The sequence below is a fragment of the Pteropus medius genome, unplaced genomic scaffold, assembly GCF_902729225.1.
Source record: "Pteropus medius unplaced genomic scaffold, Ma_sr-lr_union100, whole genome shotgun sequence".
NCBI classification, from domain to species: domain Eukaryota; kingdom Metazoa; phylum Chordata; class Mammalia; order Chiroptera; family Pteropodidae; genus Pteropus; species Pteropus medius.
The window spans coordinates 38,138,532-38,152,735 of record NW_024354875.1 but is presented as its reverse complement, the minus strand read 5'-3'; the positions used below and the strand labels follow the sequence as shown (position 1 = coordinate 38,152,735).

General features: G+C 37.5%; 1 protein-coding gene across 2 annotated transcripts in view; it reads left to right on the top strand.

The window, feature by feature from the left end:
* ZNF385B (zinc finger protein 385B) overlaps nt 1-14,204 on the top strand; it is a 344,341-nt gene that overhangs the window by 76,831 nt on the left and 253,306 nt on the right. For both annotated transcript variants that reach the window (XM_039855975.1, XM_039855974.1), the window contains exons 2-3: nt 5,886-6,037; nt 6,735-7,052. In XM_039855975.1, coding sequence (XP_039711909.1) covers nt 6,737-7,052 — 316 coding nt within the window. In that variant the 5' untranslated portion in view covers nt 5,886-6,037; nt 6,735-6,736. The remainder of the gene's footprint in view (nt 1-5,885; nt 6,038-6,734; nt 7,053-14,204) is intronic.

Sequence of the window (14,204 nt, the reverse complement as noted above, 5' to 3'; positions counted from 1 at the left end):
CTTCAGCTGAATTAATTATAGCAATTATTTTATTTTACCAAAGGTTCATGAAACACCTTTTGAGTGCTGGGCATCTGGTTGCCTTAGGGTCTACAATAACAGTTGAGAATAAAATAACCTTGCTTTATTTAAAGCTAGGTTACTCAAATGCCCCATATCACCAATTCAAAACAGTTCAAATCTCTCCCCTACTTGATGAAAGAATTCCAGTATTTTACCAGCTTGCCCTCTTGTACAGTTTTTTGAATGACTGAGATACTCCAAACCAGTTGTTATTCAACATGTTAACCAGCTGCCTGGTTCTGGACCACTGCATCATTCTTTTGTCCGTCAGTAACATCTACAGCCTCCTGCTGCTGCTTTCCCATGTGTAGTTTAACCCTGGGTGCCATTCCAGGCTCACAGAGTTCTGCACAGTAATAGGAAGATTGACTATGATGTTTGTATGACTTCACTGATGGCTTTGGGATTAAAAGTAAAAAAGAAAAAAAACAAAAAATATAAGTGGAGAACTCATATTTTTTTACTAGATATGGAGGTTCTCTGAGTTCACGGGCCAAAGCCCCCCTCAGGCGTTCTCTATTATGCAGTTTTCTCTGCCCAGACTCAGGCCGGTCTCCGTATTTCAGGAATCAGTTTACTTCCCCACAAAAAGAATGCCTGGAATAAGTCTCTCATATCTGGATCACAAGTTGCCTGTCCCCAAGGTCCAGAGACAGTCACAGGCTCATCCTTCTAAGTGTCTATTTCCTGCCTCTATGGATCTTTTTAGACTAACAGTGGAAAGATCTCTTCCTTTTGTGGCAATCCTGAACCTAGACTTTAATTCCTTAGATAATTCAGAACAACATCAATACTTTCCCCAAAGTTGAGTTTATTAATTTGAAATGATCCCAGATATGTGGCTTATACATTATAGTCTAGTTTGAGCTTCAGCATTCTCAGGCTGTTCTTTCTAAAGTGAGATACATTCATGTCCTTACTGGCTTTCCATCTCCACCAATCTCCTGTGGTTAAGTGCTTGAATAAGAAAACACTCATTTTCCAGTATCTAACAAAAACTTTTAGGGACAATCTAATTTAAATCTACTTACAGGAAAAAAAGTTTTGTGCAAGAAAAGATAAGAGCAACTGTGCCTCAGTGAAAACAACCTTTTATGTGATTATGAAAAGCAGATTAAGCTCCTTGGAGCCATATTATCTCCAGAGTTCATATTTTACCTTCACATCTCCATTTAATCAAAAGATCCTCTAAGATGTTTTCCTCAAAACACAGTAGCAGTGTGCCCCCAAAGTTGAATTCAAATATTTTCCTCAACGGAAATAAACTGCTAGAAGCATTAAATTGTCACTTTTAACAATTAGTCTCAAAATCTTTTAAGATTCACATTAGGCCATAACGCCCCATTATAATCTGTTTCACTAGCACCCAGCAAAGTGTCAGTAGGCTATCAGAAAAAAAATCTGAGACAGTTGAACTGTCTAGTGAAATCAAATACTAAGTAATTTCAGTCCGGTATAATAAAGCTAAAATGCTATAGAAATACATTCAGAGTACTTTGGGGACTGTTATGTAAAGAATTGTCCACAGTCATGATCATGAACAAGGAACAGCAGAGTAATTCGTTCTTCTAGTTTATTTTAAGCTCTTTCTTTATTTTTATTTTTATTTTTATTATTAAAATTTTTTTTAATTTATTGATTTTTATTATGGTGACATTGGTTAACAAAATCCAGTAAGTTTCAGGTGTACAATTCGACAAGCTCTTTATTTTTTAAAATTCTTTATTCATTTCTTTAGGAACCATAAGACAAAGATAGTATGTTATATATTTTTAGTGTTTAATAAATTATCGAATTCAAACAAATGTTTCTCATAGCTGGGTCCTATTATGAAATAAGTACTGAAACATACCATAAAATAAAAATACTGACCTCTTAATTTTCCCAAAATTTGCATTTGGGGGAAAGGTGATTTTTATAGCCTGGTGTACTCAAGAACTCAACTTTTAACTTTCCTTTGAAGTAGTCATTTAGGACTTAGGATCAGACATTGGTAACATAATGAAGCAGGCGAGAATCGGTGTCAGAGTTCTTAATCTTCTCTATCTGTATGTATCTATCTTGCCCAACCCTTCCCACTACACCCAGAGCTTCATTGCCTGCAAAAGCTGATTGCAGGAGAAAGCAGATGTCACATGGATATTGGCACGAGTGTGCCCAGGTTAGTGTGTGACTTACTCCATTAGAATTTTAACTTTAAGCTTTTTTTTTTCCAATTAAGGATGAAGACTTTGTCCTAAATAATTGGGATTTTAGTTTGTCAGTGACTGGTTGTATTTTTTTCTTTGGGGAATGCACTGTTACAAAGAGCTGTGTACTCGGCCCTCCTATAAGTTGCAATTATTGGAAAAGATTGACCTTATTTACTGTGTTCACAACCAGTGCTACACACAACATGCATACACACATAATGCAATTATTTATTCAGGAAATAATAATTAAGTGCCTACTTTGGGCTAAACGTAGTCTTAAAAGGTGGAAATACAATGACAAAGCATAGTTCTTATCCTCAAAGAACTTAAAATCAGCAAGAGAAGAAAATGCAGACATTTTCACAGTATTTATAATACTCCATTGTAATTTCCTGTTTTCTCCTCCGCATTTTTTTATTAGACTATAGGATCCCCTCAAGCTGGCATCTCATCCAATATGTTCACTATTGTTTCTCTAGTATCCAGCTCTCTGCCTAGTCTAAAAACATTTACTGAAATGAGTGAATAAATGTATATAAATGTAATAAAACTATATAAATGATCAAAATGATATTATAAAGATTGGATGCCAGGCATGCTATACAAAAAAAAAAAAAAAAAAAGCTTCAGGAGTGCAGAGATAAGATGAGATCCTGGCAAGTGGAGCATCATGAGAAAAATGAGATGTGAGGAGGTCATCTTGGATTTGGCAATTAGGATGTGTTTATAGTGAGTTTTCAAAGAGAAGCACTAAATTTAGAAAAGAGTTGTGATATTCAGATTGTTAGGGGTTAAGAAGTGAATGGATAGTGGATAAAACTGGTTGACCTGATTTGGAGAATGAGATAATAAATCCATGGAGGAGGGGCAGGAACTTTTACACTTATACAGAAAGTTAGGAAATCTTCTTCCATGTTCTCCATCTGATGTAGCAATTCAGTGTCAAAGAATATATCTCTCCAAATGTGTAACAGAGATGTCTTTACCTTGGAATCAGTTTCCTGTTATTTTTAACTTATTATTTAAAAATTGGATAACTATGCAGGTCAGGGCCAGTCCTAGAGAAAGTTGTTATGTTATAAAATTTTCCTGGTGCATCACATCCTGGGTACTTAAAAATCATTCCTTTAGACAGTCCCTGACTCTCCCATCGACTCTTCCCTAAAAGCAGCAACTCAAAGACCAATGTTTTCATTCCTTGACCTGTACCAAAATCTTATTCTTTCATGAATGTTAAGTTATTGGCCATCTAATATGATAAAATAATACAAAAGAAGCATAGAGTACTTGGTCTAATTGTCCTGATTTCTCTTACCCTCAGATAAGCCTGAATAGCAGTCCAAAGCAGAATGCTTAAAATTGGATAACCCTGAAGGTCCTTCTGCCCTATGCAAGTGAAATATGTGATTTAAGATAATCTGACAAAAAAACCCAAAAACTTTAAAATAGAAAGTGAGATTTCTTCCACTTAAATTCACTGTTCCCTTCCTCCTAGCCAAAAAGTTAACATTATAAATGTTGTCACACAAATTATAAGCCTAGAAATTATATCATCTCAGGCCAAAAGTGGTTACTGAGATTCTGATATCTTGCCTCCTCACGGTCTTTCTCTGGAACTAACTATATTTTCCTTGCTAGTGGATGTTAACAGGAGCTGAACTTATTTTTCTCCTAAGAGGAGAGGAAATGTGGTAAAGACAGAACTAAGATTAATAAATTGGAGTTTAGTGGACAGAATGTACCCAGCAGGCATTGCTTCCTCTCTAGAGTGCCCCCTGAATGTGGTGTTGGAGGCCTGTGGGATCATCTGTAAGTAAGAGTAACTCTGGGAGAAAGCAAAATAGGAATAAAAATTATGAAGGGTGCCAGTATACTAGAGTTTTTTCTTTTTTTTACAGGATAATTCTAAAATAGCCATTTATTTCATTTTAAAATTTCTTTTTAACTACTTAAAATATGTACATTTAAATAAATCTAAAGCATGATTTATTTATAAGACAAATAGCAGTCGGAAAAGCATAAGTAAGCAGGCTTTAGATTTTATGTTAATACAAATAAATCATTTTTTAGATTTCAAATTTAAAAGGGAACATCATGATATATGTTCTGTTTCTGTGAACTACCATGTGTTAATTAGCAACGGGGGCAAGGCCAGTCACCTCTGAAGAAGTTAAATTTTAAGATCAAAGTGTCATCATTCCTCAGCTGAGTCAAGGATCTTGGTTGCTTGAGTCGAAATATAACACTTAGACTTCAGATGATTCAATGAGATGATGCCTGACCTAGCCTTGCAAGGTTAAAAGTTATTGGTTTTTCTTATGTTTTACAATGGATTCATTTTCTAGACAAGGCATGATATATTAACAATGAGCTCGTTTTTAAAAATTATCTCTTTATTTATCAAATAGTTCAGTTAATTCTTATGATAGATTTTAATATTTTAAGAGAGGACACAAAGTAATATGTTTGAACCTAACTTTTATATGGAAATAATATTTTCTAGAGTTTTATGAGAAAACAGTTTTGTGACCCCATAATATTTTAGATTTAGTGAATAAAAGCAAAAATATTGATATATGTGCAGTTTGAATACCATTTTATTTATAACTCAGCTACGGGAATTGCTTAAACCTGATTCATGTATAGTTTGAATAGATTTTATGGAAGAAAATTGCCTTTTGTGGAGAGCTGAAAGGAATAGATTCATTAGGAAAATTTTGTGAAATAGAGTTCCTTGAAATGGTGGCATCCGTAAAGTATTTATGGAACAAATAGGTTTTACATATCAAAATTAATAATTTTCTAACAATTTTGGAAGGTTATGATTTAGCCTGTTGTATAATGCATAAGGGCACTTTACAGTTGGGTATGTGGGGATAAATAAGGAATCCTTCATGGCATACTGTATACATAGAATCAATGTCTATCTTTATAGTTAAACTCCATGCTACAACTTGTTTTTTGAATTTTAAACTTTCATCTGGTAAACACTTTAAATATGGACTCAGCTTGCTCCTTCCTTTCCAGAGAGCTCTGTGCCACACTGAATCAAAAGAACTGTCCAGAGCCAATATCTTTCACGCCCCTTCCTCCCCCCAGAGTTTTTCCCACAGGCAGAAATCTCTCACAAGCCATGATTGTTCCTTCATCTGAATTCTTCATTCCTCGTAGCACAGTACTGTCTACCTCAGCCGGTTCTTTCTCTCTTATGGCCCCTTTCCCTTAGTTTTTGCCCAATTATTCCCTGAATCTTTTTCTCTTCTTTCTTCTATAAGAGCATCTTTTTCTTTATTCTAGTTAGGAACTGTAAGCATTGTAATAATTACACTGGTAAGTATGAAAATGCTGGTAATATTGGTATTACTAAAATGAAAAAATTACATATATTAACGAGGAACTTAACAAGACAAAAAGCCAAGGCTGTCTTTATCACCTAAGGTTCTTGGGTCATTAAAAGTCTCCTTTCAAATCTTCATTTAAGTTATAATCTATCACTATACCCTTAACGAAATAAAGGAAGAAAAAAATCAGCACTTAAAAATAAAATTATATCTTAGTTTGTTTGACTCTTTTCTATTTTTTAGGTACCAGTTTACCATATATTATTATATTTGTTGTTTTGTATTTCAGATGTTCTGCATTTCAATCTCATCGAAGATTAAATTGATGTTTACGGGCTAATCTGGAAACCTAAATACAATTTGTTTCACTACATCTATAAGAAAATATGTTCAAATTTCTATTGGCTGACTTCTAAAGGGGCTTTTGGCACACAACCTAATGTAAGTTATAGACATACTGTGTATTAGTCTGTTGTTTACCTCCTCCCCAGGTTAGGGCCTGTGTCTGTTTGCAAGTGTAGAGTTGTGTGTGTATTATATCTACCTTTGTGTCTACACATACACTTTTTCACAGTTCTGGGTTCATAGCATCATTTATTCCTTCTTTCCTTAAATAGGTACTTAAATGCCTATTATGTAAAAGGTACTGTTCTAAGCCCAAGGGATATCCAGAAATAAGGTTCCAGCCCTCACAGTGCTCACATTCTATTGGGGAAACAGATATAAACCAAATAATTGCACAAATACATATAAGATGCACTGGTGATAGGTCACACAGCACTATTCAAGCTTATAACCAGGGATCTGCCTTGTCTTCAGGGTCAGTCTGGATCCCTGCAGAGGTTAGTGCTCCAGCTAAGATCTCAGGGGTGATCTGGAGTTAAAAGAGAAAAGGACTTGAGAAGTGATGGGAGGAGGGGCCAGTGTGGAGTAGAAAGCCCTCCAGATAGAGGGAACACATGTTTGAAGACTATATTGCTCAGTTAGGTATGTTTCATGACTTTTTCTAAGCGTGACTACTAAGTAGCAGGGAGACTTTTGCTTAAACCAGTTTTCTAGTATGAAAATTAGTTGTAATCATACTAGAAAATAAGAAGGCACATACTTCATAAGCAGTTGTACCTTTTTTTTTTTTCAGGTATGAAATACTCCTTAAGTCCTGACAACTACCCTGAAGATGGAATTATAAATATGGCAACTTTTCTACGGAGCTTTGAAGACAAGGGGATAAAGAACGACAGGCCTGAGGACCAACTGAGTAAAGAGAAAAAGAAAATTTTGTTCTCCTTCTGTGAGGTTTGCAACATCCAGCTAAACTCTGCAGCTCAGGCCCAGGTCCATTACAATGGCAGATCTCACCGGAAAAGAGTCAAGCAGCTGAGTGATGGGCAGCCCCAGCCGCCACCTCAGGGTTCAGGGCCGCTGCTGGCCAGCCCCAGCACCAACACCAGCGCAGGTAGGCGGGCGGGCCCTAGGCTCCATTTGCTACTGGGAGAAATGCTCTGTTCTAGGAAATGAAGGCTTTAGAGCAAGGCTTACTTTTCACCTTAGAACTGCCATCATGATAATATGTATTCCTTTCCCTACAGATAAAATCCAAGAGCTGTTTGTTACTTCACAGTATCTATTTTATTATTATTATTAATATATATTAGACACAAATACATATATACACATACAAAATTTGTACTTTGGACCATAGGCTTGGTTCTGTGTCCCCACAGTGTATGACATTTCTTAAAATATTTTGAAATGTGTTTAAAATGAGTCAGTTATATCAATTTTTCCCCCTCTCTGTAAAATTAGGTTTTGTTGAGTTTCCTTTGTCTGCTTTCTACTGGGTAGCATAGCTCCTGATAGTATATAAAAAGCTACAGCTCTAATTCTAACACCCCTTTAGGCAGGAAAGGAGCATTAATCTTGTGTGTTAGACTTGCTACATTCTTTTAGGAGGTTGCCAGCCGCAGAGGCATGTGTGGGTGGTGTTCTAACAATGGGAACAGGCATTGCCAAAACCAGCAAGGCTTACCTCTGAGGTCCAGCACTACCCAGGCACTTTCTCTGCCTCTTGGCTCTCACTCTTTTCCTTAGAAATTTTCACATTCCTGCATCTGCCCTGAATTCTGAACAGTCTTTCAGGTCCTTTATCTTATCTTTGGGTGCTTCCTCCTCCACATTGTTGGTCTTTGGGTATCTTCACTGAGACATAACTAAAGAAATATGTGAAATTTACTGTTATCCGTGGTAAAGATGTCAATGAAAAGTGGACCTTCTATGCAGGTTTACATGGGAGGCCAAGGTAAGCCTCCTGCTAAATGGGGTGGGGTTGGGGCGGGCAGGAGGGTTCCAAATTCCATTCTAGCAAGTTTGCTCTGGCGATGAGGCTTCAACCTGGAGTAAGACGGTACAGAGCAGCCATTTGTTGGAATTTTACTCAGTGCTGTTACATAGTTTTTGATTTTGTGAAGTTATGCTATGGGCCTTATTAAGCTCTAGTGTAAATTGTGTGTGTGCTGTAGATAAATAATTTTTATATTTTAAGTTAACCTAACTACTTTTTACCCAATATATGATTTCATTCCATTAAATTATTTCTCCAATCAATACTTATGCTGTGAAAGACTTACAGGAATATTTAGGATATAAGATACACACTTAATAAAATAGTAAAAAATTACTTTTTCATTTGCATTTATTATTATAACTTATTATTTATGTATTATATGTTTTATTCATTATTAATTTATTAGAATGATAATTATAAATATTTATAAATACATTAATATAGTTACATATTAAAATATTGTTGGTGTTAGGTTAAAAACTGATTTCTGCCTTATATCTAAATCAGAGAGCAATTAGCCTTGAGTAAAGGTTTGCATTACATCTATGAGTCCAAAAATCTATACCTAACATGAGATGTTACCTGTAGCTTCTGGTAAATAGCAATCTGAGCAGCTAACATTAATTGAGCATCTTCTTTGGGCCATATTCTGGTCCTAAGAACCTTATAGTAATTTTCTCGTTTAATTCTCTCATCAATCCTGAAGTAAGTACAGACTATGAATGAAGGCAAAGAGAGATAAAATTGTTTGTCCAGGGTTTATAGATGTGGAAATGGCAGATCTAGAGTTCTAACTATATTTGATTAATAGTTAAGCCATTATTCTTCATCATTACTTTGCTGCTCTTTTCTACCATGCAATAACACTCAGGTTAAGTTCAAACTTATGTGCTGTCCTATATTTGTGGTCATGAATGGTTGTTTTCATAGCAAACTATCTCACTTTGATGGTCGTGAAAACAGATATGTAAAACTCCGATTCATTGATTTCTCCATTGTTCTCTCATGCTAATGAAATTAGCTGGCTGATATAAAATAAATTTAGCAAAGATATACACAGATAATTATGGATATATTCTATAAGTAAGATATAACGCATCATTTAGTATAACACAATGTATTAATATATAGAAAAATTGGTAAGAAAACGAGGCAGCTTTTCAAGACTTATATTAGGCATAAAGGACAATTTTCGTGTATTGATAATGTAGTCAATCATCCGTTCTCAAAAGACTTGATGAAGGCAAGTCACTTAACCTCTGAAAGTGATTAGCATTAATCCTCTCATCAGAAAATATAATAATGTCTTCTCTTTGAAATAGAAATTAGACAGAAATGTATGTACAAAGATGATTATGACATGACTTATAATTCCAAAATATTAAATGTTTCCTGAATGTCCAATATGGGAAAGGTTAAATGCCTAATAGTACACTTATAAGATGAATGACAGAAACCATAGTCGTCAGAAATTATATTTCTGAGGAATATTGAATGATGGGACGCTCTCCATGATATCATGCTCAAGCAGCAGAAATTAAAGTGGAATATACCTTAGTGTTGCTATGTGTGCATGTGCGTTATCTATTTAACATCTTAACTCAATGAGAAGCAAGCCTGACAGAATTTTATTTTTTTAGTTACTTTCCTCAGTTTTGTTCTATAAAATGTCTGTTTCCTACTGGGTAGCAGCTCCCTTAACACCTTCTCAGCCCATAACCTCTCACTTTTGTATGTTCAGAGTCACTCTGATTTAGAAGATGCAGTTCTTTTTATAAAAACATCCATGTCAGATTAAGATTTGACCATAGACCCTGGAGTATAGAGTGGAGGGTGGGGTACAGTTAGCTCTCATTCTGCCCCTCCTTCCACTTGCCCTTCCACCCAGGTGGTGGGTGGGGAACCATAAGGGATGGTGGGGTGGAGGTGTCTTTGCCTTACAGGCTTGGCAAGGCTGCAGTGCTATTCTTGGCAGGTGATTGCTATTCTTGTTGTCTCTGTGGGTCTCAATGTGCTCTTAATAGACCCCATGGTCCCTTAGGCATTGAGAGTCCCTGAGATTTAGCTATATCTCCCAGCTTACCCTCAGTTGATAACCAAAAGGCCCCATTCCTAAGTGCGTGTGCTTCTTTCTCCCTCATTGTGGCAGTTTTGCCAAGATCATATCCTCTGTTCTCATCTATGTACCAACTATTGGGGCTTGAGGGCACGTACAGAATTCATCTGAGTGCTAACATCACTCTTGAAAACCTGGAGGTCCTGGGACACAGGCAGATAGAGGTGGAGTGGGGCATGGGGGCTCCTCCACATTTCTCTTTCTCGCTCAGGTAGCACAGGGGAGACTGGCAAGACCACTGACAAAGCAGGTACTAAATTAAGGTACAAAAAGCCAGTCTCCTGTGTTTACCTATCGCTTGGCTGTAGGGGTGTTATGGGCTGAATCGTGATCCCCAGAAGATGTGTTGTAGTCCTTATACCCAGTACTTCAGAATGCAACCTTATTTGGAGATAGAATCTTTATGGAGAAGATTCATTTAAAATGAGGTCATTAGGGTTAGGTAGACCCTGATCCAGTGTGGCATATGCTTATAAAAAGGGGAAATTTGGATGTAGAGGCAGACATGCACAGAGGAGAGATGATGTGAAGAGACATGGACGAGACAGCCATCTACAAACCAAGAAGAGAGGCCTGGAACCGATCTTTCCCTCAGAGTTTTCAGAAGGAACCAACCCTGCAACACCTTGATTTCAGACTTCAGATTGAGACCTCTAGAACCGTGAGATGATAAATATCTATTATTAAACCAGGTTTTGGTACTTTGTTACAACAGCCCTAGTAGACTAATAAAGGGAGGAAGATGGTAGCCTGTCTCCTCCCCAAAGAAGAAAGGATATGGTAGTAGAGATAACCTTCTCAAGAACTGTTAATTTCAGAGATAAGTTCCCCTCCTCTCTGCCAGTCTTATAGTGTTGTTGTTGGCAGGGTTGGGAGTTTACAGAGCCTTTTAGACCTTAGCTTTTGGAAGAACAGATGGATTCTTAGAGTGCACCTAAAACCATTCTTTTACGGGGGAGGGTAGAGTGTGTGTGTGTGTGTGTGTGTGTGTGTGTGTGTGTATGTATCAATAGACTGATGTAATTTTTTTCCTGAGAGAGAGATTATTGATGAATAGCAGTAAAATCTCTTTCCCAGCCCTGTTCCTGGCCAAACATTGTAAGAATACTCTGGGCTTTAGAAGGGAGAGTCAGAGGGGAAGCAAAGAGAACTTAGATAACTTAGTCTGCATGTGAAGGATCCCTGCTCCTTTCCCCATCCAGTCCTACGGAGTGGGTGGAAATAACAGAAACCACAGAAGAATCTTGGATTTAGACAAGTAGTTGCATGCTTCCATCCCTCAAAGAGTCCACAAAGGCAGTAAGACACAGTGTTTCTTACCCCCTAGCAAGGGTGGGCAGGTGACCCGAGGCAGTGTCCTGATTTCTGGTGGGCTTAGTGAGCACATGGCTGCGGGGTGAAACCGGAAACCACAGAGGGGTGTCTGAGGAGAGCAGGAAAGCTGTTTTTCCTACAGCCTAGATTGGAGCAGTGGCAAGAAACTGTTTCCCACATAACCATGAGTATAATGAAAGCCTTCCTAAAAAGCCCTCATGGCTGGGAACAAGGGAACACCCCACAGTACTGGCATGCGCCAATAACCAAACACCAGACAGTAATAAAAATCAGCAGATGCCTATGTGCATAAATGACAACCAGGCCACAAACCTTCCTATGTGGGCCTTGGCACACAGTAAGCCCCTCAGCACCTGACTCCAAATCTAGAGCAACTCCCAGGAGAGAGGTAGTCCAAACTGCCTGAGAATAAGTTTCTGTTTGCCATGTGGGGTGGGTTTGTATGAGACAAAGGAATGTATCATTAGTAGGTTTATCTTTAAAGAGGTTTTTTTTTTTTTTTTTGGCTGGAACAGGAAGGAATCTTTTTTGTCTTGTGGGAAGAGAGGCATCAGAAAAAACACAGCTGCCCAAACACACATGGAAAAAAATAAGGGACAGCTGCTGAAATTCAGAGCTCTCCTAAGTTCCCTTTGTATCCCACTCTGATTTATGTCAACCTGGAGCCTCCCCATCACACCCTGACTTCCTAGCTTAGGTGTTGTGTTCCCAGGATTCCACATGACTGTACAGAAGTTATTTTCCATGAGCCACGTACAGCTTCCCAAGTCCAGATAAAATTCACCACATTTATCCTCTGTGTATGGTGGCTAGTGACCCTCACCCTGCCCTCTGCTATCAAAGGCTGAGACCCATTTTTTATTTCTATTCCATTCACAATTCTTATTATCTGAGGTGGATCTGAATTTAAGAAATTTAAAGCAATTGGTGTGTGAATGATTGATAATCTAACTCAGTGGTTCTCAAATTTTAGAGTACTTCAGAATCACCTGAAAGGTGTGTTAAAATAGAGATAACTGGGCTCCAAACCCAGAGTGTCTGATTCAGTCAGCCTGGGGCAGAACCTGAGAACTTGCATTTCTAACAAGTTCCTGGTTGAAGAAGCTCCTGGTTCAAAATCACACTTTGAGAACACCAATCTAACCCATTGAGGAGGATTTATCTTGAGAAAAGGAGCTTCTTACCTTAAATAAATCTGTAATTGGGACATGGTCAGAAAAGAGAAAGGTGGCCTTCTGTGTTCCTCGTTTTCTCCTGGGGAATCCACTGACTCATGGAAAGAGAGGGTTGATGTTATGGAAATAGAGTGACATAAGCTCCCCACCCCCACCCCAACCCCATTAACCAACCCTCACCCTTAACTGGGAGCTTTATAAGCAACTTTGCACCTTCTACAGTATCATAAAAACAGTGAAGGCAGACCGAAAGGCTGTGGTTAAGTGGATGAATGGGGTCTTACCTTGTGCCAGGTATTGTGCTAAGGAGGTTACCTCATTTGAATCCTCATAACAGACTTATAAAAAAGATACTGTTATTATTACATACAACGTGGATGAGGATTAAAGAGGTTAGGTGTCAGCTGGATTTGGAATAAGATTAACTCTGTGGCACTCTGTGCATTATTCTTCACCATGGTGTTACCGCCCTCCATCTACAGATATAAGTTAGGTTGAGCATAAATTGCCTATTGCTCAGACAGTGCACCTGATGTGGAAGTTGAACCAGAAGCAAGAGGATGTAAGTTGTCTCTCTGGATGTAGTCTGTTTATGCGGTAAGGCTGGCTTTTGTTCAGAGGCTTTCCCCACATTCAGTTAGTGATACATAATACTCTGATACCATTCCCCTTCCAATCATAAGCAGGTAAATCACCAGACAGTGTAATAAATGTTAACTTTACATTTTATTCTCCTTGCGTCTTCAAAGAACATTTGTGTCTGTCCTGGAGAATCAGGTTACCACAAGGATTATGGTGGAGATGATTGCTTGTATTTTGAGGCTTTTTGTATACATATTTCCTCAGAATGGGAAGGTATTCTCTCTAAGGGGGTAACCCCTGAACTTCCCCTTGGTACTCACTAGTGTGGCACAAATAATACTAAACTATGAAACATCAGGCCCAGAGTCTGCTGAATTGTGGTTAGAGAGACACATCTGTACTTGATTTGAGGTGCACTGGATGTAGAGGTTATTGTGAAAAGATGAAAATAATGACTTCAGTCCTCAGAACCCAGCAAGATAGGCATAATTTTCCTCACATTATAAATTAGAAAACTGAGAATTAGAGAGATTTGGAAACCTTTCCTAAGGCTACACAAAGATTCAAAGTCTAAGATCTGTCTTTCACTCTACATTATCTCTCATTACCTCTCATAACTTTTAAAACATATTTTTCGCAAAGTAAAAATGAGAAGAATTCATGACTATTTCCTTATTATCTAATGTTTGTTTTTCTCAGATGCATATTAACTAAAATGCCCATTTTCTTTCTCACTTTCAATTAATTCCAAAAGAATTTCTAATCACATTTATGCCTAAGCTTTTAAGACTAAACAGGAGTTAGTCAAGCAAATAGAGGAGAGAAACGTGATTCAAAGAGAGTAAAGAGAATGTTTAAAATCTTAACTTGAGAAAAAGCTTGGTATGTCTAAAAAGCTGAGATATGGCTGAAACTGAGTGAGAGAACTGGAAATGAAATAAAGAGAAGTTGGGAAAGTAGGTAGGAGATACTAGAATTTTTTAAAAATAGTACTTTATTTTAAGTATGATTCTGTAGGTCAGAGATTGAGGCTGGTATCAGCTAGGTGATTCTTAT